This window comes from Pseudorasbora parva, chromosome 14 (assembly GCF_024679245.1).
Source record: "Pseudorasbora parva isolate DD20220531a chromosome 14, ASM2467924v1, whole genome shotgun sequence".
Taxonomy (NCBI): domain Eukaryota; kingdom Metazoa; phylum Chordata; class Actinopteri; order Cypriniformes; family Gobionidae; genus Pseudorasbora; species Pseudorasbora parva.
In genome coordinates this window covers 31,872,256-31,895,201 of record NC_090185.1, presented here as the reverse complement: position 1 = coordinate 31,895,201, position 22,946 = coordinate 31,872,256, and the positions used below count along the sequence as shown (strand labels likewise).

At 40.0% G+C, this 22,946-nt stretch overlaps 1 protein-coding gene across 5 annotated transcripts in view; it reads right to left on the bottom strand.

Annotated features, from left to right (window-relative positions):
- grip2b (glutamate receptor interacting protein 2b) overlaps positions 1-22,946 on the bottom strand; it is a 298,092-nt gene that overhangs the window by 200,956 nt on the left and 74,190 nt on the right. For 3 of the 5 annotated variants that reach the window (XM_067416281.1, XM_067416280.1, XM_067416282.1), the window contains exon 1: positions 3,646-3,997. The exons of the other annotated variants lie outside the window; for them this stretch is intronic. In XM_067416281.1, coding sequence (XP_067272382.1) covers positions 3,646-3,781 — 136 coding nt within the window. In that variant the 5' untranslated portion in view covers positions 3,782-3,997. Of the gene's footprint in view, positions 1-3,645; positions 3,998-22,946 lie in introns of those variants that run through there. 5 annotated transcript variants of the gene reach the window in all.

The following is a 22,946-nucleotide window of genomic DNA, read 5'->3' as shown; positions in this document are numbered from 1 at the left end:
AAACATGCAAAGCTCAGAAGCAGAATTTCTTTGTGAGTTCCCAGTCTCTCTGCCTCTTACAGCTTTCCTTTTGTAAGGTTAGGGAACAGTTCCCAGGTGCACTCGGTGTGTGTTCAGAGAGAGGGGGTATATTTAGCACTCAGCTACTGAGCTGGAGTCGATCGCACTTTCTTTCTTGTCACGCTGACTTCATCCAAGTTACAAGAAACCAAGTCACTTCGGCTGCCATATTTAGGCCTCACTTTGCTGTAATACAATTTATTTTAACATATCTGAGCCGATCGGATGAAACTGGCTTTTAAAACACTCCAGAAACCTTTAGAGCTGTTGCACATAATGGCAACAACATATCCATGGAATCAAAGCAGGCCTGACTGGAAACCTGTACACAAGATATTGAAATGCGTTTGATGCGCAACTCCTATCGGAATCTATAACTGCTATTTGAGGACATTATGTGTCTGGAACAGACAAAGTGTTGCATTCAGCAGCAATATAATAGAGATACCTAATAGTACAGTTTTGCTCATAATTACAGAGTGTCGCGGGGTGCAAGACAGCCTCCCCTGTGTGTAAACGTGAGATGCCTCATTAAAGACACAGGGCCTCTCACGAACACATCAGAGAGTATATTCCACCAGGTTTTAAATAATATATCAAATGTAAAGCAATGTAATCTTCCTGGAGTGAATGGAAGATGAAATATTTGAAAACAGCTCAAGATGTAACAAATCTCACGTTGTGGATCTAGTCCAGAGAAACACGAGAGAGATTGCATCATCTGGAACATTTGTATTCCTTGGAATATACAACGGAAGATAAAAACGGAGAGATGTGCAAATCATTTCTTTCTGATGCCAGTAAGGCCTATAATTGATTGCACCATATACACAGAACTCAGCACAAACGTTGTGCTAATGGAATTTCATTTAACAGATTAGTTTATGTATATTTTTTTTTGATCACGGCAGCATCAAATGATGGAGAAGACTATGTTAGCTGCCATATATCCAACCATGTAAACTTCCGTTAGTTTAAAGAGCAAATTTAGGTGTTTTAAGTGATTCTGAACAGTCCTGATAAAATTGCGTCAAACTGCATTCAGAGTTATTTGCACCCACACATGCAGTATGTTCAAAAAAAAATTTGGTCTGACTTTTGCATGCGATTTGTCTATTTGGACTAATGTGTAAAGACAGAAGACGGGCTTAACTCTTAAAGCTACACTGTGTGATATTTTCCCCCATCTAGCGGTAAAAAGGTATATGACCATCCAGTGAATAGTAGTTTCTATTCCTCTCAATTCTGATTTCGGTTTAACTCCTACGGTGGCCGATTTAGTCCAAGATTAACATGGCAATCCCCCTCTTCACATATGACAAGGTGCCATCGAGTGTTAAAACACGAAAGGCGAAGCTTGAATTTACGGGTATGTCCCTCTATGGCTAATGTAGTTTCAAGATGGAGGGGCAACATGGCGACCAGCATTCGAACCCCTCACCTATATGTATTTTCAATGGCATATTATAAACTTACGAGAATACTTTATTACTTGAAAGAAGTAAATATACATTAGTGAGCACATATATTTTTGAAAGAACTCAGTGTTTTAGCTAAGAATAAACTAAAAAAAAGTTACACAGTGTAGCTTTAAACGCATACCTCGGGTCGTTGGTGACCATGGACATAATTCACTACCCTCCACCTCATTCATTTTTTAAAGTAAGTATTCCTCAATACATTTTAAACAATATATTCCTATTATTTTTTTTATCGTATATATGGGTCGCTAATGACCCAAGGTGTGTAAGAGTGTAAGTATATTTTTTCTACACAACAACATTAAATCTTTGATGCCTGAATAAGTGCAGTTCACCTTTATTTCACAAGGTGGCAATGTCTAATACACAATGATGAAGGGATGTTACACTCAAAGTCACAGCAGGCAGAAAACAAAAGAATAGGAAGAATCATCAGCAACACTCAAAATGGCTCAGTGATTTACTGCAGAGCAACTGAACGCTATCAGATATTACTGTCACTGTCACTTGATGGTGGATCTGGTGAAGCTGTCAGACATCAAAATATTGCTTTGGAGATGCTAAAAATTATAGTTTTGATAATGTGTTTGAGATGGTGAATATGAGGCAGATGCTGAATGTACTGGGAAATGAGGACAGTGATGATGGGATAAAACATCTGCTCAAACTGAACCCTTCTGAGCTCCTAAAGATAAAAAATATGCTTTATTTTATTCTTCTGTAATTGTTACTCTAATATCAGGAGAGTTTTATATTATCGCAACAGGTAGAGATCCATCTGTGTTAGATATTGATCAGGGTCGAATGAAGACCTGAATATGTAATAATGATTGGCAAAACATTCATGCATTTAAGGGTTAAAGAAAATGCAAATACACTCTCTTACAGTAGGTGGCGCTTATAGACGAGCAGCAAATGTTTATTGAGCCATGTTTTTGTGGCTTCTTGTCTGCTGCTTTCTCCACAATCCAATGTTCAGAGGTGACCTGGAAGTTCTGGAATATATATTTATAGTGAATAGGGTACTATAACAAATTAACCCTTAGTAAGTTCCCCTCACATTTTATTTCCAAATCTTTAGTCCAACTTAAAGAGATAGTTCCCCCAAAAATGAAAATTCAATCATAATTTACTCATCTTTGTGCCATTTTCAAACCTGTATGGCTTTTCCCCTTCTGTTGAAGATTGAATATATTTTGAAGAATGTTTCTGCATTTTTTTCGTCTGTACAAAGAAAGACAATGTGGTCCAAAACAACATAGATTGGACCCTGCTGACTTTTATTGTACTATGAACTGAAATTGACATTTCTCAAAATATCTTATTTTGTATTCCACAGAAGAAAGAAGCTCCTACAAATCTAGAATGCATGAGGGTTAGAAAATAAGGAGAATACATTAAAAAAATCAAACTGCAACAGGAACTAAAGAGATGGTACAATGATGTCTAGGAAATGATTTATGAAACCCTCATGAGATGAAAAGCTAAAAAGATTTCAAAGGACAAATTCACCTCTTCCAATCGATTCGGACGCAGAATCAATCACACAAACTTAAGTGTCTTCAAACTTCCTGGAGATAATAATGCAGCGGTCAGTTCTCTTGTTAAAACAGCCATTACTCAAACTAGTCATAACTCAATGAAGAGTCATGATCTCTACTTAATTAATATCAGTGAAGCTTCGCTGATCTCTGAAGACCCTACCATATCGAAAGCAGACAACGAGTTGAGATGATAAATAAAGTCGAGAATTATGATTGTGCCTCGCGGAAACATCCATTTCATAAAATATTTAAAACCCTAATACAAAATCAATTCGGCAGGAACAACATTAGGAACAAGAACCCGCGTCCTCCACATTAAGTTCAAGAGTTTCTCCATTAATTCAATCCCTCTTCCCCTCAGAGGAAACATGATGATAATAACTGACGGAAAAAAGAGAGGGAGAGCGTTTTCCCTCCTTGGTGTATGTGGCTGAACACCACAGGTCAAAGTTAATATCAAACCCACAAAGCAGTAATGAAAAAAGGATTAGAGTGGGAGGAGGGGGAGACGGAGAGAGAGACAGAGAGCGAGAGAGAAAGTTTGCCAGGGGTGGTCTTACCGCTGATGCAAAGGCTGAGAGAGCACAGACTCTCCTCGCAGGTCTCCGGGCTCTCCGCCTCCCAATGAGACCCTCTTTCCCTTTTCCTGGGAGACATCTGTCTTACGATGTTTAAAACACGGTTTACTCTATCCATCCTTCCCTTGGCTTTGCGTGACCGAATGTCCCACGATTCCACCCCAACGTGTCACATTAGACACGGAGAGTCTTCTGAAGGAGCACGTTGAGGAGACGCTTTGGCTGTTAGGATGCTAAATTTGTCTTTTGCATTTGATTTGCAACAAGCCAAGAAACGGGAACAGAGGGGGAAATAAATAGAAATATATCCCAGTTTGCCTCTCTCTCACTGTGAAGCTTTATCCCACTGCTTCCACAGCACAACTAGCAGTGAGTTGATCTTTTTTTACCTCCCTCCCTCTATCCAGCTTGCTCTCTCCGACTCGCTCACTCTAGCTTTCATCTTTTTCATGAGGGTCCTCTCTAATCAGCTAATAATACCTCATTAGAATTGGGAGTAAGAGGGGGGGTTAACCTTAGGATGGAGGACGGACCTACAGCTGTGAAGTGGCCACATGGAAAAGTAAATCCACCTTGATGATAATATAATTGGAGTTTTTTAGTGTACGTTTGTTAGCCTTGGAGCTATCTATATATGCTAATGTTCAGCTAAAAGTTGTGAAAATTGCCTTTTATCAGATGTACACCTTTACAGTACAGTACACCTTTACAGTCTTTTTCTCTTGGGAAATCAGACTAACAATATTGATGAGATCATCTTGTACTTGGGGGCGTGACCAAATATTTGACCAATGAAATGTAGTCTTCTCTTTAATACCACCTGCTGCTAGCTTACATTAGCAAGTAGCATATTATAATCGTATTGGTCTGCTGGCTATTTTAAAAAGAGACAGACCTTGCGTCCAAATATGCATACTTGCCTACTATATAGTAGGTGAAAAGCGAGTAGTATGTCCAGATTCGTAAATGTGACAAACACTAGCATGTCTTTGAACTGCAAGAGGTTAATCCCGACGCTCAGGTAGAGTTAAATAGTCTGTAGTAGGTGCTCTTGGGAAAGGGAAAAGTCCAATGGCACAAAAAAGGGCAAAACTAGTATGTCTTTGTTGATCCTGGAACAACATTCTAATCAACCAATCAGATTTGAGGGACAGGTTTACAGTTTATGTCAAGTTTAGGCTTCCAACCATAGTTAGGTGCTTCTACGTCAATGTTATTCACTTATTTCCCTCTGATTTTAGGAATAACTTATGGCTTATTAAGTCGTCCTATATTAAAAATACTTTTTTTAACATTGCGAAGTTTGTTTCACATTAAAATATAGTACCTGATTTGACAATATGCAATTTCGGAAGCACCTTAGCTCTTCGTTGAACTCAGTCCAAACTTCCTGTTTGATCAGGAAGCAGGTCAACAAAGGTAAGAAACTGTTCGTCAAGCCATTTCATATGGTTTTTAAAAACTGTTGTGTTAGATCAAAAACTCTCTGGGTTAATGACGTCCCTGTCAACAAACAGGAAGTCCCGCCCCCAAACTCATACCATCGGGTCTTTCTAACAACCTACAAAATGACGCTGCTAATCGCAGACAAACGCAATGATGTTGGCAGCTTGCCTTAACAAACAAATGTTTGTTGATGTGGCCCGAGAAGGCGTTAATCTCTTTGTAATTCCCTTTAAGACATTTTGGGAAAATCATCTCTCAAGGAAATGCCACATCACGAGTCTCTAAACAGTTGTTCGCTCTGCATCCCTCCCACACAGAAGAAAAAGGGGAAGGGGAGAGCCGAGGAGAGTGGCAGAGAGAAGAAAGCTCTTTAAATTAAGTATTAACATCATTATGTTCTCCAGAGGCCGTGGAAACACCCACAGGACACTGCACTAATCCGACAAAGTGGCTGCACATGTACAGGAAGAGTTCATTACCTACTTTCCTTCAAAAAAATAACACACAGCGGGAACCTAAAATCAAATCAAGTAGGAAATTTACTTCCTGTTGAGGAGCTGAAAAGCAGATAGATGATTTTAAAATGGATTACCTGTTAGCCGATTTGTTGTTGTCAATTTGAATCAGAATTATGATATCAAAACGGACCCCTTTGAGCTATAGCAGTGTGTAAGGAATATTTTTTATTTAGTCGTAGCAGGTGGCCTTTCAACACGATTCTGAGAATACATAATTGTATGATTTTGTGTGAATTAGAATGATGTGATTTGTTAAGAAACTCTAAATTTGGCTAATTGATTACCATTTATATAACCACAGTTTTACCACAAATTCCATGGTTAAACTATGGTTAGAGTAGCAAATCCATGATTTATTTGTGGTTACCATGGTTACATAGTTTTATTTGTAGTAAAACCATGGTTCATTTTTGTAAGGGAGAGGTCCTGACCTCCACCCGATAGAACACCTTTGGGATGAATTAGAGTGAGACTGCAAGCTAAACCGTCTCAACCAACATTCCTGACCTCAGAAATGTGCTTCAAGAAGAATGGTAAAAAATTACCATAAACACACTCCTAAACCTTGTGGAAAGCCTTCCCAGAAGAGTTGAAGCTGTTATAGCTGCAAAGGATGGGTCAACTCCATATTAAACCCTATAGATTTTTGAAGGTAAATTACTGGTAAAGGTAAAGATATAGATCATTACTTCCATTAGATCAATACAACTTAGCAAGTATTTTCAAAGTGTACTTTTTTATTTCTGTAAGTGTCATATAGGATTTCCTGGAAGAAAAAACGCAACGAATTATATATTGTAAAGGTTTCTTTCAGACATTTTGTGTTACTGTCTGCTTTCCAAACATTAGTTTTGCTCGGAAAAACTTTGCCTTGCATACATACAGAAGTTTAAATGTTGTCAGGACTATTAGTTGGGTTTCAGGTTTTTGATAAATTATTCACAAAGAAGAATTTGTGTTGAGGATTTAGCTTCATAGAGAATAACATTTCCCACTGCACATACTGAAGCAATGAAACAGTTAGCAAACAGCATCTTAAACTGCTAGCATGAGGTGAAAAGCTCAGTATGCCCAATTATAAAGTCTCACACACAAATACATAGATCAGAGGTAGGCTACTCAACAGGCGGCCCGCGGGCCGCATCCGGCCCGTCGGTATTAATTTTGTGGCCCGCATCATGCTGAAGATGAATGCAATAAAAAAAACAAAAAATCAACTAAAATGTTGCACGAATATTAGACAGTTTTACTTATAGGCTATGATAATACCACGGACGCTGCCGAAAATCCACGTCGGGCAGGTTAAGTAGGCTAATAAAAAAAGAACACTTGTTTTCAGTTTTCAGCTCATTTCACGATCAAAGACCATAATAGGAGAAAGATCGAGCTTGAGCGGAATCAGCACATTTTAGTCTCTCTTTCTCTTTTTATGAAGACAGCTGTGTGTTTAACTTCTGGATGCGACACTGAACATTTAAGTTAATAATATTTATTATTTTTTTTCATTATCATGAGGTGCGGCGCTCCTCCAAACAAGTTCACGGAATGGAAACCCACGACGGAAAGCAAATCGTGTTTTCTTTATTTTACAATTGCACAATGCAAGTAAACACTTTGCAGTTTTGAACAATGTATTTCTCTTATTATCTGTATGACCAAAATGACAGATTTTTCCTCTGCTCGTTCGCGCGGCCGCCTCGCGCTCGCACATATTCCAACATCGCAGTCAGTTCATTATCAAAATAAAATAGCCAACCTAATATATAAGAAGTTACACAGCTCAGTTTAAATAGTCAGTAATAGCCAACATTTCGTGCCATTCAGCGTGAGCACTGCACCACTGTGGTGTTTCCAAGTAGAGACCTGCGCGGGACGGATTTTATGTTATACCTTCTCTTAACCTTCTCCCGCTCCCGCCCGCAACATTCATGTTTTGTCCCGCTCCCGTCCGCATAAAAGTATAAATAGTTTTTCTCTGTACGTCCATGACACTATTTCAAGTAATTTAATGTAAAAGCAAGCGTGTGCATGCGTGGGTTGGCGTTATCAATAGAAATGACTGCCCAATGAATCTTCCAAAATGTCAACACTTTCTTTGCTATAATCAGACGATTTGTCAGCATATAGAATTCAGTACTGCGCAAAAAACTACTTTGAGTGGATTCTATCTTAAATCAACCCGATCACACATAAATGCGTATAAATAGTACGAGTGTGCAATGTCGTGGAATGTATACGCTGAATACGTGGATATGAATACATATCCACGTATACGCTGTATACGTGGATATGATACGCTGTTTTTCACGTGCATATGAGACGCATTTTATGGCGTATATATGACACGCGCTTGGGTAGGTTTAGGTTAGTGGGGCGTATATATGACACGCGCTTGGGTAGGTTTAGGGTGGTGGGGTGGGGGGTTCGTATGTATAATACGCCATAAAATGCGTCTCATATGCACGCGAAAAACCGCGTGCCATAGACACGCCAAAATGAGTTTTGGCGTATACATTCCACATATGTTTGGCCATAACGTTCCAGAAATAAACACATATTGGTTACATTGCACAATGCAGCAAAAACGTGTTATACTCTGCCTGCGTGCGCCTGTAAATCTTTTTTTATTTCGTTTTAGTTGTTCTTTTTGGTTTTGTGCAATAGATGAATAACAATTTATTTGTTTCTAGATGTTTTATTTTTAGATATTTCTATTTTGCGGGAGTCCCGCAAATAGTTTTATTCACCCGCAATCCGCACACACGCGAGTAGCACACACACCTTAACGCCCGCGCTCAGCCAAATCTAGTTAAAAGCATTTATTTCACACTGGTTTTAGTTTTCTTTTTTATAAATCATTACTATGAATTTTATAATTAAATGAAAAGATATATGGATTTTTGTATACATTTTTATTAATTTACATTAGTAAGCTACAGGACATCGTCTTTCAATCCAGCTCAGACATTTATCTGTAGCTTACTTTGTTGTTGCCATTAAACAATGTTTTTTCCTTCATATTTATGTTTAAATATTATAATATTATTTTTACATTTCATCTGATTATGATGAGTGAAAAGATGCGAGTGGGTCAGAAATGATTTTGGAGGTTATATTTAGTTAATATTAAGTTATGTTTTGTAGAAAGCATTCTTTCGTTTTGTTTAAATTGTATCTTAATTTTAAAAAAGGTTTCTAAAGCCAATTGCCTGGATTTAATAAATAAAAAGCAAATAGCAGACTATAATCGCGAGGTGAAGTCGTGGGAGTGATTGCTTTCATTGCTCATGAACTGGAGCGCGCGTCTCATAAATAAACCGAAACTCAGCAGCTACTCGCCTCACAGACATGAGAAATAGAAAGCTTGAAATGTCCAGTTTTAAACGAAACGATTCGAAGATATTTAATTAAGCAAAGTGCAGTGTTCGCGAGCAGCTCTTGACACAGCGTTTCTGTTTATAATGCTGCGCTCCATCAGTGCTCCAGCTGTGAGTTTAACACGCATTTTTACACTAACCCTGACTTGTGCAACTTTGTAGCTTACACATTTGTTTCTTAGTTGTTGTATTAGTTCTTACTTTGCTTGTGTGTACAATTTTTATATATTTTAATATTTTTAATACTCTGTTTGAGTATGAGCCCTTTTTTGCATTAATATTGCAAAAAAATGTTAATCCACTTTTTATTCCAGATTTAAATTTACATTTTCATGTTCAGTATTAATTTAAATAGGACAAATACTAGCAAGACTTACATAGCAAGATAAACTGCATTTCTAATGTAAAAACTGTAAATATTGTTTTAAATAAAGTCGTACGATGCAAATTTGTGGCCCTTCACATTTTGTATGATTTAAATGTGGCCCCCTTGGCCTTTGAACTTGAGTACCCCTGACATAGATAGTAGTGTCAGGAAGTAACCAACTGAATGTAGCAATGCTAAATACAATACACTTATCAGTAGCGTGACATTAGTTTGGCTATTTTCGAAACTGTAACTTTAAAATGCTAAATTAGGGTGACCAAGCGTCCTGTTTTCCCAGGAAATTTCCTGTTTTTAAGTCCTGTTCTGGCCCTAATATAACAATTTTCTATCCATACAGAGGGGGGCATACATTCAATTTATTGAAATTAATAAGGAATCTTTGAGTAAACTTTGAGAATCATTTGAGTATTTCATTGCCGGGCTGAGTGTCCTGGTTTTCAGTAATCAAAATATGGTCATCCTAGCTAAATTAGTTCTACATTGTATTGCACATGTACCCTTACAAGATAATCAAGTGTGCCTTCTTAAAATGTTCCATCTCGCATGTATAATTGGAAAGTCTGATTAAGTTTAATGACACTCACCCCTGATCCTGCCATCCGAGTCATGGCACCAAAATGACTAGTCCTACTCGCACTGCTCCAAGCGGGTGCGCTAAAAAGGACACAAGACTGCACCCTCTAGTGTTAGTCGCTAATGCACCTCTTCAGGCCAGGGAAGTGAGGTTTACTTCCACAGCTCTTACTAGCTGGCCTCCGTTACACTCACTCCATTCAAGGTTATGGTACCATTGTGACTGGTCCTACTCACAACGCTCCAAGTGAGATCTGAACCAGCGTCACCGGTATGGGAGGCATGTGGGCGCTAACAAGGATACTAAAGACCACAGCCTCTAGCATCAGTCGCTAATGTGCCTCTTGGGGTCAGGGGAGTGAGGTTTACCTGCACAGCTCCCACTAACTGACCTCCGTTATACTCACTCCCTTAAGGTTCCCTCCCATCCAGGTCACAGCACCAATGTAACTGGTCCCACTTGAACCGTTCCAAGTAAGATTTGAACCAGTTTCACCGGCATGGGAGACAGATGCGCTAACAGATGCACATTTCATTTGTACAGAGTCTGGCCGCTCTCAATTGACAAGCGTTTACTTCCGCGAAGGCGGGAACTCTGTTGAGGTTTAAAACTATTGGATCTGCCCCGAGCCACTCTGGATCTGCCATAACCAATCGCTAATGTTTGGTCGTGACGTATGTCATGCGCCCTTCGCCTGTTTTTTACTTGGAAATTCGTCAAAATAAATGTGCAGGCCACCTCAGTGATAAAATCATAGGATAAAACTTAAAACTTGTGCATTCGGATTGTTATTTATTCATAGTTGACGGGAGAGTTTTGTGATTGGAAACGCACTGCTCACGTGCTCTGTAACATGATTGTATGCCCTAAATAATGTCATATGCTTAATTTGATAAGAATAAATGCTGTCGTAAATAACGGCCGAAATCAAATGTTTACATGCTTTTAGTTTAATTTGTTTGAGCAGTGATGAAATAGATTGCTCTTGTAAATATTTACCAGCATTTTAAAGAAATACTTAAAGAAGTCTAGAAATGCATCCAAATAACAGCAAAGCGCAACCGTACGGTGCTCTGCCATGTGCTCTGCAGTGGTCAAAAATGATTATAAACAGTGAATTTTGAAGTGATATATTCTTAAAAACTCAGAGATGTGGTTCCGGACAGCTATTACATCACCACACGACCTTGGTGTTTGTCAAAAGAGTAGGTAACTCGGCCGGGGATATTTACGCAGGTGGGAAACGGACGGCAATAAAATAACTGACTAGCTCCTGTAATTTAAATGATGGCAATACCTTCTGACCACACGAGTGACAACTACCGTCCGAATAGGGCTTGAGCCAACTCCTTCACGACTAACGGAGCGAGCTGGAAAAACAAACTTTTCCCGAATTTACCCTGTTGAGGAGGAGGGCCACAACATCCTGGCCACCAACAAACCCCAGCAAAGATTGTTATTGCTCTGGCTTTAACTTCTGGATATTCGGCAACGGTGCCACAACGGAATGAATGGTTTCGTTCGCATCTTTCTCTGCCGCCATTACTGAACTACAACTCAAACTAGCGCATGACATCAACGTCATCGTTCTCAGCCACTCCCTCTGTTCGCTGATTGGACCGGTAAAAATGTACTCAGAGAAAACCTCAGACTACACCACAGTCCCAGATGGAGTACTGAAGGAAAATGAAAATTGAGCTGAAGTACGTAGGAGGGCGGAGCAAGGCTAGGGTTTTACCTCAGCGCTCCTCCTTTCCATCGATCGCTCATAGCAGACTAACGGTTGGAGGGGAGTGGTTAAGCATTTTCAAACCTAAGCCGTCAAACTGACATCAGCTGAGAAGGAACGCCGTTTCCAGACCGGAAGTTACTTTTCAGATTTTGATTCAAGATTACAGAGACATTGTTTTCTTTGTATTAACTTGCACGGATGAATTGCTCACTCTAAGACCTGTAATATGTGATTAACAGATTAAATATGGATGAAATCAATTTTGATTTCATAAGGACTTTAAAGACCGCACCCTCTAGCATCAGCGCCATGCGCCTCTTGAGGCCAGATAAATGCTACTGTTTATTGCTATGTGTTCGAGAGTGTTTTATTCTTTTTCTTTTTCATTTTAGCTATAGCTGTGTTAAAGTATATAGTTGTGGATTCATAGTTATAGTTTAAACCAGTGCCACTAGCATGGGAGGCAGGTAAGCAAACGAGGACACTAAAGACTGCAGCCTCTTGCGTCAATCGCTAATGTACCTCTTAAGGCCAGTGGAGTGAGGTTTACCTGCACAACTATTACTAGCTGACCTCCATTACACTCAACCCTCTAAAGCTTACTCCCATCCGGCAGCACCAAAGTGACTGGTCCTACTCGCACCGTTCCGAGTGAGATTCGAACCAGCGTCAGTGGCATGGGAGGCATGTGCGCTAACAAGAAAGCTAAAGACCACAGCCTCTAGCATTAGTTGCTAATGAGGCCAAGGAAGTAAGGTTTACTCCCACAGCTCTTAGGCCGTGTGTCCAACAACATGTTTTTTTCCCACAGCTGGCGGGCATATTCAATTGTTTTCAATGGGAGGGACACGTTTTTAGCATAGACTGTAAATAAATATGGACGTAGTGTCCATGACGTCACCCATAGGATTCTGAAGAGCAGTTTTTGAAGCGTAAAGTAGAGACAAGCAGGCTGTTGCCATCTTGGCAGCGCATCATCCCAGCAGGGTTTTAAGAACGCCATGAGTGTAATGAGGCGCTGAGCAAGTATTTCACGTTCAAGCGCTGAGCATTCAGCATTTTTTACTGGTCGCCGAGAGTTGAAGAATGTTTAGCTTTGAATAAAACGCAGCGCTCATCACTGTCACTCTTCACCAAGCCGTCCAATCCCAGTGGAGAAGGGGCGGGAAAAATACAACACAGACCAACCGCCACATTCTGCTTGTACAACGTCAAAATAACAGATGACAACAAGCAGAATAATAATGGGGGAAAAAATTAAAACAAGAGCCAGAACGAAAATTTTACATTGTATCTGCATTTTTAAATAGAATCAATACAGAAACAAACTATCTGTGAAATGAGATTCTAGTCACACTACTGCAGATATTCCGTATCATAACAAGCAAAGAGTCTCAACTGGAAAAAAAACGCTGCACTGCCAAAATGCTCTCAAGCGCCCACAGCGAGGCATTTTCAGCAGAGCGCCTAGTGTTTTAAAATGCTTTGGTGGACACGCTTTCTTACTATCTGGCCTCCATTACACTTGTAGTTTAACTTGTGTCACTTAAATCAGGATTCATTAAAAAAAACATAGTTTTAAGAAATACTTTTGGGATTGAACTATAAATTATACACTAAAAAACACAGAATTGTTGACATGTTTTGCAGATTTCTTAAAAAAGAAAAACTGAAATATCACATGGTCCTCAGTATTCAGACCCTTTGCTCAGTATTTAGTAGAAGCACCCTTTTGATCTCATTCAGCCATCAGTCTTTTTGGGAAAGATGCAACAAGTTTTTCATACATGGATGTGGGGATCCTCTGCCATTCCTCCTTGCAGATCCTCTCCAGTTCTGTCAGGTTGGATGGTAAACGTTGGTGGACAGCCATTTTCAGGTCTCTAGAGATACTCAATTGGGATTAAGTCAGGGCTTTGGCTGGGCCATTCAAGAACAGTCACGGAGTTGTTGTGAAGCCACTCCTTCATTATTTTAGCTGTGTGCTTAGGGTCATTGTCTTGTTGGAAGGTGAACCTTCGGCCCAGTCTGAGGTCTTGAGCACGCTGGAGAAGGTTTTCATCCAGGATATCGCAACACTTGACCGCTTTCATCTTTCCCTCGATTGAAACCAGTTGTCTTCCCTGCAGCTGAAAAACACCCCCACAGCATGATGCTGCCACCACCATGCTTCATTGTCGGGACTGTATTGGACAGGTGATGAGCAGTGTCTGGTTTTCTCCATACCGCTTAGAATTAAGGCCAAAAATACCAGAGAATCTTATTTCTCACCATCTTGGAGTCTTTCGGGTGTTTTTTTATTTTTTTTTAGCAAACTCCTTGCAGGCTTTTATGTGTCTTGAACTGAGGAGAGGCTTCCGCCAGGCTGCAGTGATGGTTGACTTTCTACAACTTTCTCCCATCTCCCGACTGCATCTCTGGAGCTCAGCCACAGTGATCTTTGGGTTCTTCTTTACCTCTCTCACCAAGGCTCTTCTCCCCTGATAGCTCAGTTTGGCCGGACGGCCAGCTCTAGGAAGGGTTCTGGTCGTCCCAAACGTCTTCCATTTAAGGATTATGGAGGCCACTGTGCTTTTAGGAACCTTAAGTGCAGCAGAAATTTTTTTGTAACCATGGCCAGATCTGTGCCTCGCCGCAATTCTGTCTCCGAGCTCTTCAGGCAGTTCCTTTGACCTCATGATTCTCATTTGCTCTGGCATGCACCTGGTGAGCTGGTGTGTGGCTTTACTAATCAAGTCCAATCAGTATAATCAAACACAGCTGGAGTCAAATGAAGGTGTAGAACCATTTCAAGAATGATTAGAAGAAATGGACAGAGTTAAATATATGAGTCTCACAGCAAAGGGTCTGAATACTTAGGACCATGTGATATTTCCATTTTTCTTTTTCAATAAATCTGCAAAAATCGCAACAATTCTGTTTTTCTGTCAATATGGGGTGCTGTGTGTACATTAATGAGAACAAAAATTAACTTTTTTGATTTTAGCAAATGGCTGCAAATAACAAAGAGTGAAAAATTTAAGGGGGTCTGAATACGTTTTGTACCCACTATATATATATATATATATATATATATATATATATATATATATATATATATATATATATATATATATATATATATATATATATATATATATATATATATATATATATATATATTCAAAAATCCCGTTTCTTGTTTCTTGTTATTCAAAATAACACCATGACTTAACTACTTTAAATGAGTTACTTGTCAAGCTCAAAGTTTCTTCCTCAGCACTGCTATCTAACACTGTTGCAAGGGATAGTGTGCATGAGTCATATGGACAACTTTCCCGCTACTTTTATGTCCCTGTTGGAGCTTGACAGCCAGAATTCCTATCCAATTTTGAATGTCTTTCAAAAAGAGCAGCCTGAATATGCAGCCTAGCCTCTTCCTTTGTGTTCCACAGAAGAGGGGGAAAATATATCGCACAAAGTGACACGAGGGTGAGAAGATGATGACATTATCATTATTTTTGAGTGAACTATCCCTTTAAATCTATTTCCTCTGTGTCCTTAGGTTAATTACTGCAGTGATAACCCAGACATTGGCTAAGACACAGGAAACTGTGAACATTTTAATACGACTGCAAAGTGTGGCAGCTGAAATCGGTGTGAAAAGTGGAACACTGATTAAATGCTTAAAATCACTTTTCGAAACTCCATTCTGCTGAGCAGCTGTTTCCTTTGAGTTCACCTGTCTCGCAAAGTTCTTCCTCGGCAAAACGGACTGATCTGAAAATCTAGGGCATATGCAGCGGTGTTCATCAGATTAAACGGTTTGCACGCATGGAAAATGGTGGAATTAATAGTTATTTGAAAAGGGAAAGGAAATGTGCTTTAAGTATAGATAAATACAAGCAAACAAGTATTTAATAATTGTAAGAAAGTGAAAAAAGAATATGTCTGGGTCATAAAAGTGACATGATTTCATAAAGCCTTGTTAAAAGAATGAACTTCCTGGAAAGAAAATGTCATTACATTTGTCATAATTCTAATATTATTATATTTCATATCAGATGAGTTGATCTTGTTATGACAAGGCAAGGTTATTTCAAGTTGTAAAATGCCATGTGGTGCAACACCTCAAAAAATATTTACAAATGATATCAGTTGAATAAATAATTACTAATAAATTATTGTTCATGTAAATTATGGAGGTTATGATTCATATTTTATGCTTAATATTTGAACACTCACTTGACTTCTTTATTACGTTCACTTGATGGTAACACCATATTCCATTTTTATAGTCATTACATGTTTAAAACAAAACTTTGACTACTTTAAAAATCAATTTTCCCATTCATTTTCATTAAGGATAAAAGTGCAGGATGTGCATTCTCCTAAATATCTCCTACAGTGCTCCAAAGGAGACAGAAAGCCATAGAGGTTTAGAACAATATGAGGCTGAGTAACAGAAGACTGAATGTTTATTTCTAAGTAAACTATTCTTTAATGAGTTGTGCGATGCAAACCAATTCTTCTGATGCATGTCATTTCAATCACGGACCACCTTTAAATAGTTGCCATGTTCCTGTGGAGTTCCCATATGCTCGCTAAAGTGAGGGGAGAAATGAAGTTTGCCAGTTTTCTTAAATTGTCATACTTTTTTAGAGTTTTAACTGGGTCAACTGTGTGCTGAGGAAAGATAATACGGTTCCTTTTCATCCCTGACAGAGAGAGATGGAGAAGAAGTGGAAGAGAGAAAGAGAGCAAGCGCGTCTGTATGGCTACATCTGAGCTGGGTAAAAATGGGATCAGTCAGTCAGTCAGCTCACACACACACACACACACACACACACACACACACACACACACACACACACACAACTAGCACCAAACTAAAGAAGACCAGTCAAAGTGATTCCCTGTGGCATATTAGAGGAGTATGATATATAGTTGTGGAAGGATGTTCAAATGTGTGTGAGTGTGTGTGCGCGTTCATAAGATTCTCCCAAGACTATCTCTCTCTGATTACGGTCCATGTATGCCGCCCCATAACACAGAGAAATAAAAGGCAAAAACCACACAATGTGTCTGCTCCAAACCCTAGTAAACTGCGGTGCTGTCTACTGTCCACATAGGAAGCTTCTAATTGATAAACCACTGACTTAAAAAGCTCTTTACGGTATGGGAAACAACCTTAACGGCTATTATCTACCACGCATAAATCTTCGCACAACCACACGGTCAACTAAAGCTGTGTTTCCACCGCAGGCACTAAGGACCATAAGGCTCAGTGCTAGGACCTTTACTTTTCACCCTGATATCATAACTGTGGCAAGCAGCAGGGCGAGGGACCGCGATAGCGGGCCGGTGACGAGTGTTAATGAGTACCAGCTGCACGACACACCGGTCTCGTCTCGCGGCCAAGTGACGGGAGCATAAAAGGAGGAGCAAAGGCAGCGGAAGACGACAGAGGACCAGGCCTGGACTTTATGTTTAGTTTTGTTAACGTTTTATTATGTGTGTGTGGGCAGTCGTCCGTGAGGGGCTGCCCGTGGTTTTCGTTTTGTTTATTTATTTTGAATTAAAGTTTGTTGAACGTTCGCCTGTTCCCGCCTCCTTCCTTCCCATCTACGAGAGGTGGAGAACGGCGGCCGAGTCGGTGGTAGAAGGGGGGACGGCCCGAATCTCCCGGTTCATCCAGCTCCGGAACAGCTCCCGGTCTTCATGCTGGGCCTGAAGGAGGGCTTCAAAGCGTTTCTGTTGCTCCTCCCTCACGGCCAGCAGATCTTGGTGATGTTCCTGGTGAAGACCGGCGAGCGATTGAACAATGTCCGCAAGCGGCGTCGATCTTCTTCCCTCCCGGGATTCGGCACCAGTGTAACAGGGTTCGTAGATGGGAAGGAAGGAGGCGGGAACCGGCGAACGTTCAACAAACTTTAATTCAAAATAAATAAAAAAAACGAAAGTAAACCACGGGCAGCCCCTCACGGACGACTGCCCGCCCATACACACACATAATAAAACGCGGGCAGCCCCTCACGGACGACTGCCCACACACACATAATAAAACGTAAACAAAACTCAACATAAAGTCCAGGCCTGGTCCTCTGTCGTCTTCCGCTGCCTTTGCTCCTCCTTTTATGCTCCCGTCACTTGGCCGCGAGACGAGACCGGTGTGTCGCGCAGCTGGTACTCATTACCACTCGTCACCGGCCCGCTCTCGCGGTCCCTCGCCCCGCTGCTTGCCACAATAACATTTCATTGTTATGCTGACAATAATCAGCTCTATATTGCTTTAAGCCCTGACGAGACATACCAATTCACAAGATTGACTAATTCTTAATTCTGGAAAAAAAAAAGTTTTTTTTAATTATTGGACAAAAAAAAAGTAGTAAGTCCTACTAGAATACTGAATACTGACTAGAATACTGTCTAACACTTGATGACTGCTCCGTCAAGCCCTCGTCGTCAGTGAGGAACCTGGGTGTGCTCTTTGATACCAATCTTTCATTTGAAAGCCACGTTCTAGCATCTGTAAAACTGCATTCTACCATCTTAAAAATTATATCTAAACTACAACAAATGCTCTCAATGCAAAATGCTGAACAGTTAGTACATGCGTTCATGAGCTCAAGGTTAGATTATTGTAATGCTCTACTGGGTGGTTGCCCTGCTCGCTTAATAAACAAACTCCAGCTAGTCCAAAATGCAGCAGCTTGAGTTCTTAATAGAACCAGGAAGTATGATCATATTAGTCCAGTTCTGTCAACACTGCACTGGCTCCCTATTAAACATCGCATACATTTTAAAATCTTGCTTATTACTTAAAAAGCACTAAATGATTTAGCGCCCCAGTACTTAACCGAGCTCTTAACACATTATACTCCATCACGTCTATTGCGGTCTCAAAACTCTGGCCAGCTGATAATACCTGGAATATATAAATCAACTGCAGGCGGTCCATCCTTTTCCTATTTAGCTCCTAAACTGTGGAACAGTCTACTAATATTGTTCAGGAAGCAGACACACTCTGTCAGTTTAAATCTAGACTAAACTACACATAGAACATTATGAATTGATATTATTTAAATCAGTTAAATTATTGTTTTCGTTTTTATTAACTAGGTCAGCCAGAACCGGGAACACTTCTCATAACACCTTATGTACTTTTCACATCATAAAAAGAATCTACACTAATGTTAGTCTCTCTGTTTATCCCGAGGTTTACTGCGGTCGGCCGGATCCAGATCAGATGGTGGACCTGCACCTGGGCAGCTAGACTCTCTTCTGTAAAGGCTACCTTCACTTCCCCTCTATACAGATAAAAACACATATGCACACATATGTATTCAAACACGCTTGTCTATAGGCTGAACACAATCGGATAAAAGTGCTGCTCTTCACACATATTGACTAATGTTGCTTTTTTTACGCAGCCACATAATTATCTCGCATTCACGATATAATCTAATGTTAACATGTTGCTATGCAAACAGTTCAGTGTGCAATTACACACAAAATGTTAACCTGGCATCTCTTGAGACCTTCCTGCTTTAGAGCGGTCATAGTTAATGATACGCTAAAGCCTGCCCGCACGCTGACATGATTGGTTACAAGGTAGTTTGTGATGTCAGAAACACCAGTGACTTCAAACAGCAGTTTTGAGACACTTCTTTGGTTCACTGCATTTTTAAGGAGAAAATACTCAGTTATGGTGTTGACTTATGAATTTGCAGATGTTTGTCTTCAAGGATATTAAAAGCACCACATAGACATAAACAACATTAAAAAGTGTTTTCACAACAGGCTACTTTATTTAAATCAAATCAGTTTTATTCATACACTTCAATACTCCATCCATCATCTTGGACTGTTAGATAAGCTTGCTGCAATGCATTCTAGGCTCGCCTTATGCACTAAAGATACAAGCAATTACACAAAATCTGTGTAAAGCAAGGCAATATAATTAGGTTTGGAACAGCCTTTGTAAAGGGAGACCATGACACCTGTGGTGCCTAAAAATGTTCTCAGTTCAGTTTAAAAAGAGAGAAGTTTTCCATCAGGAACTTCCTCCATCATGATTCAGATAACAACTACACCAACATCTTGTAACTTCTGATAAAAAAGAATGTGTGGTATATTTGTCTTTCTCAGAGTTTCTTAATCTTTGTGACACACCATCCTCGCGTAAACCTAAGATTGATTTTGGCACAGGATCAACACTGATATGTAGGCTCAGTTCCAATCCAATTTCAAGGCATCCGGCTCACAGACTTTTCCAAAGGATAGTGTTATTGTTCAAATAAGGATTTCTGTTTAAATACCAGTTTGACATAGGCTTAAAGAAAGATAGATAGATAGATAGATAGATAGATAGATAGATAGATAGATAGATAGATAGATAGATAGATAGATAGATAGATAGATAGATAGATAGATAGATAGATAGATAGATAGATAGATGGATGGATGGACGGACGGACGGACGGACGGACGGACGGACGGACGGCCGGACGGACGGACGGACGAAAAAGTGTAACTGATGCAGGTTTGAAGTGATTTGAATTGCAACCGGAAACTTACACTCACTTTCTTTGTAAAGTGAATACGAAAAGGCAGCTTGAAGGTTTTGAGGTTAAAACGAATCACAGATTTTGATGACATCATCGCAGACTTCACCTTCTCATAAAATATTCTGTCCAATCAAAATGCTGTCTGGAATCTAAAGCCCGCCAACTACGGCTGAAATTGGTCAGTTGTTAACACACATTTGCTCATTTCTACATGGTTAAAGGTACATAGCACACTATTTATGGGAAAGGAGATGATTCAGTGTAAATATGCTTTCATTTGAGGCAAATTAAGTCTGTTTTCACGTTAGTTTCACACACTGCAGCAGCGCACACATAGTCTAGACCAGAGCCGTATGCGCGAGTCGCGCAGACAACAAACATATCGGACCCATTTGAACTCTGCACAGAATGCTGCATTTCAAAGCGATATGGAGGAGATTATGATGATAAACGGTTAGAGGAAACTGGCTTTACCAAACAGACAGGCTCTAGTCAAACTGACACGGTGTGTTAACGAAACGCTATTGGCTGTTTAGAAAAAGGGGAGGAGCTGCAAACAGCTGGAGCTGTTTCAGGGGAAATCACGTCAACACAATGAATAATGTGGCGCGTTTCAAGGCACTTTAGCACTTTTATGGGATTGCTCTCTCATACTAATTTGCCCTGTTTAGTAAACGGTTGTCTTTCAAACTCCCTCTGCACGCGATAGGATAGTGCTACAACCAACCAGAGCAACGAAGAAGGTGAATCTAGTTGGCAAAACTTCTTCCCTTCTTAAGAATGACTTTAGTGCCGTTCTTTGTTCTTTTCTCAGAGAAAAGCTTAACTCTAAGTCTTTCAGAGTCACGGCTAAAGCCGATTCGAAAGACTGCCGTTCGCCAGCTTCTTTGTTTACAAGTGGCACGCGGAACATCCGCAACTCTGCCGTCATTATTTTAAGCCCACCCACCGACTCTTTACAGGGTCTGGAGCTGATTGGCCTGACCAAAGTTTGGTTTTTCCAGCTCACAAGCCAATGAAGAGTTGCTAGACTAGCCTAGAAATCTAGACGCACCGTAGCGGCAGCAAATCTAATCTGAGTGTCGTCTAGCAACTCTCAATACCCTTCTGAGCTGTATTCGCCTAACTCTGGTCAGGCCAATCACATCGTGTATAGAGCCGGTGGGCGGGGCTTAACATAATGACGGCCGAGTTGCGTTTGCGTGCTTCTAGGAAACACAGAAACTGGCGAACGGCGGTCTTTCGAATCAGCTTTGACCACGACTCTGGAAGACTTGGAGTTAAGCTTTTCTCTGAGAAAAGAACAAAGAACGGCACTGAAGTCATTCTTAAAAAGGGAAGATGTGCTCTGGTTGGTGTAGCGCTATCCTATCGCGTGCAGAGGGGGTTTTAAAGACAACCGTTTATCCCGCCCCTCGGATTGAGCTGTCAATGGTGAGTTTCCAGACCAAACATCTTGATGTGGGTCTGGCTTGTCAGACTATTGCTAGACTACTCTGGCTGCAAATTAGATTTGCTCCAGATAGGGTGCGTCTAGATTTCTAGGCTGTGCTTACAATAACCTTTGTGAGGTTAGCAACATGCTAACAACAAACTCTATTGGAACCAAGTCTTGAACAGAGCTGTAGACTCCAAGATCAGCTATAAAATTACACTGAATTAAATAACAAGCAATAACCTACAAATCATACAATTTTATCTCCAGGATAATTTAACTGCTGCTCTCTACGTTTTAAAATCTGGGGTCATTGTTCCAGTGTCTGCCTTTTGGATGAAGACAACATCATTAATAGGACAATAATGTTCATAGTGGTTTAGCTGTGGAGATCAATTCATGGAAATATAATGCTACATAAAATCTCCACGGTGCTTATATGCAATTCAAATGAAAGTTAATTTTTAATTTGAAACGTGTTTCTAGTTGCCACCAGGTCTCTAAACTTGCTGACTTGTTATTCAGTGCTGAAGTCGCACTAATCCACGAGAAGTCATACACCATGGCAAAGAACATTTTCCCCTATGCTTCATTTCTTTGCTTCCTGCACTGCACTGCAGGAATTAGGGCGAAGTTCCCATGAGGATCTCATGCAGTCTTGTTCCTTTATAACCTGATGTTAAAAGGCCATTCACATGACCCAGGGCTAGTGTACTAAATCAAAATTAATCATCAGGGCTTCAGCGAACCCCTTTTAACTCAGCCGTCATGTCTCGCTTTGACCTTTCTGTGATAAGTGTTGCAGATAAAGTCAAAGAACGGAGGTTGCTAGGTAGCAAGAAAGCAGAAAGCATAAATAATAAACAGTAAAACATGCGATCAAGTAAATAGGGATAAATGTATATAAACAGTAGAGCCATCCAGAGTACTTTCACCACTGATCGTTTGATGCATATTGCACACAAAAATTGTGGGTCAAAAGTGAAATTCTTTGCATCACTTAAAGGTGCACATCAATGTGGTGACTTCATGTGAGCCCGATGCAAAATCTGAGTTCTTTTGCCCTTGTGTGATTCTATAAGTGCATAATTGCAGGTACATTTGGTGTCCAAAGTGATCTTTTTTCTGCCTTTTTCAAATGGTTATTTTTATTTATAATGTGTTACTCATTGTCATGGATCACAAGATGTTACAGGCCATAACAATATAATATTTTCTGTAAAAAGCACCTTATATAACTAAAAAATAAGAATTATTTCCCATA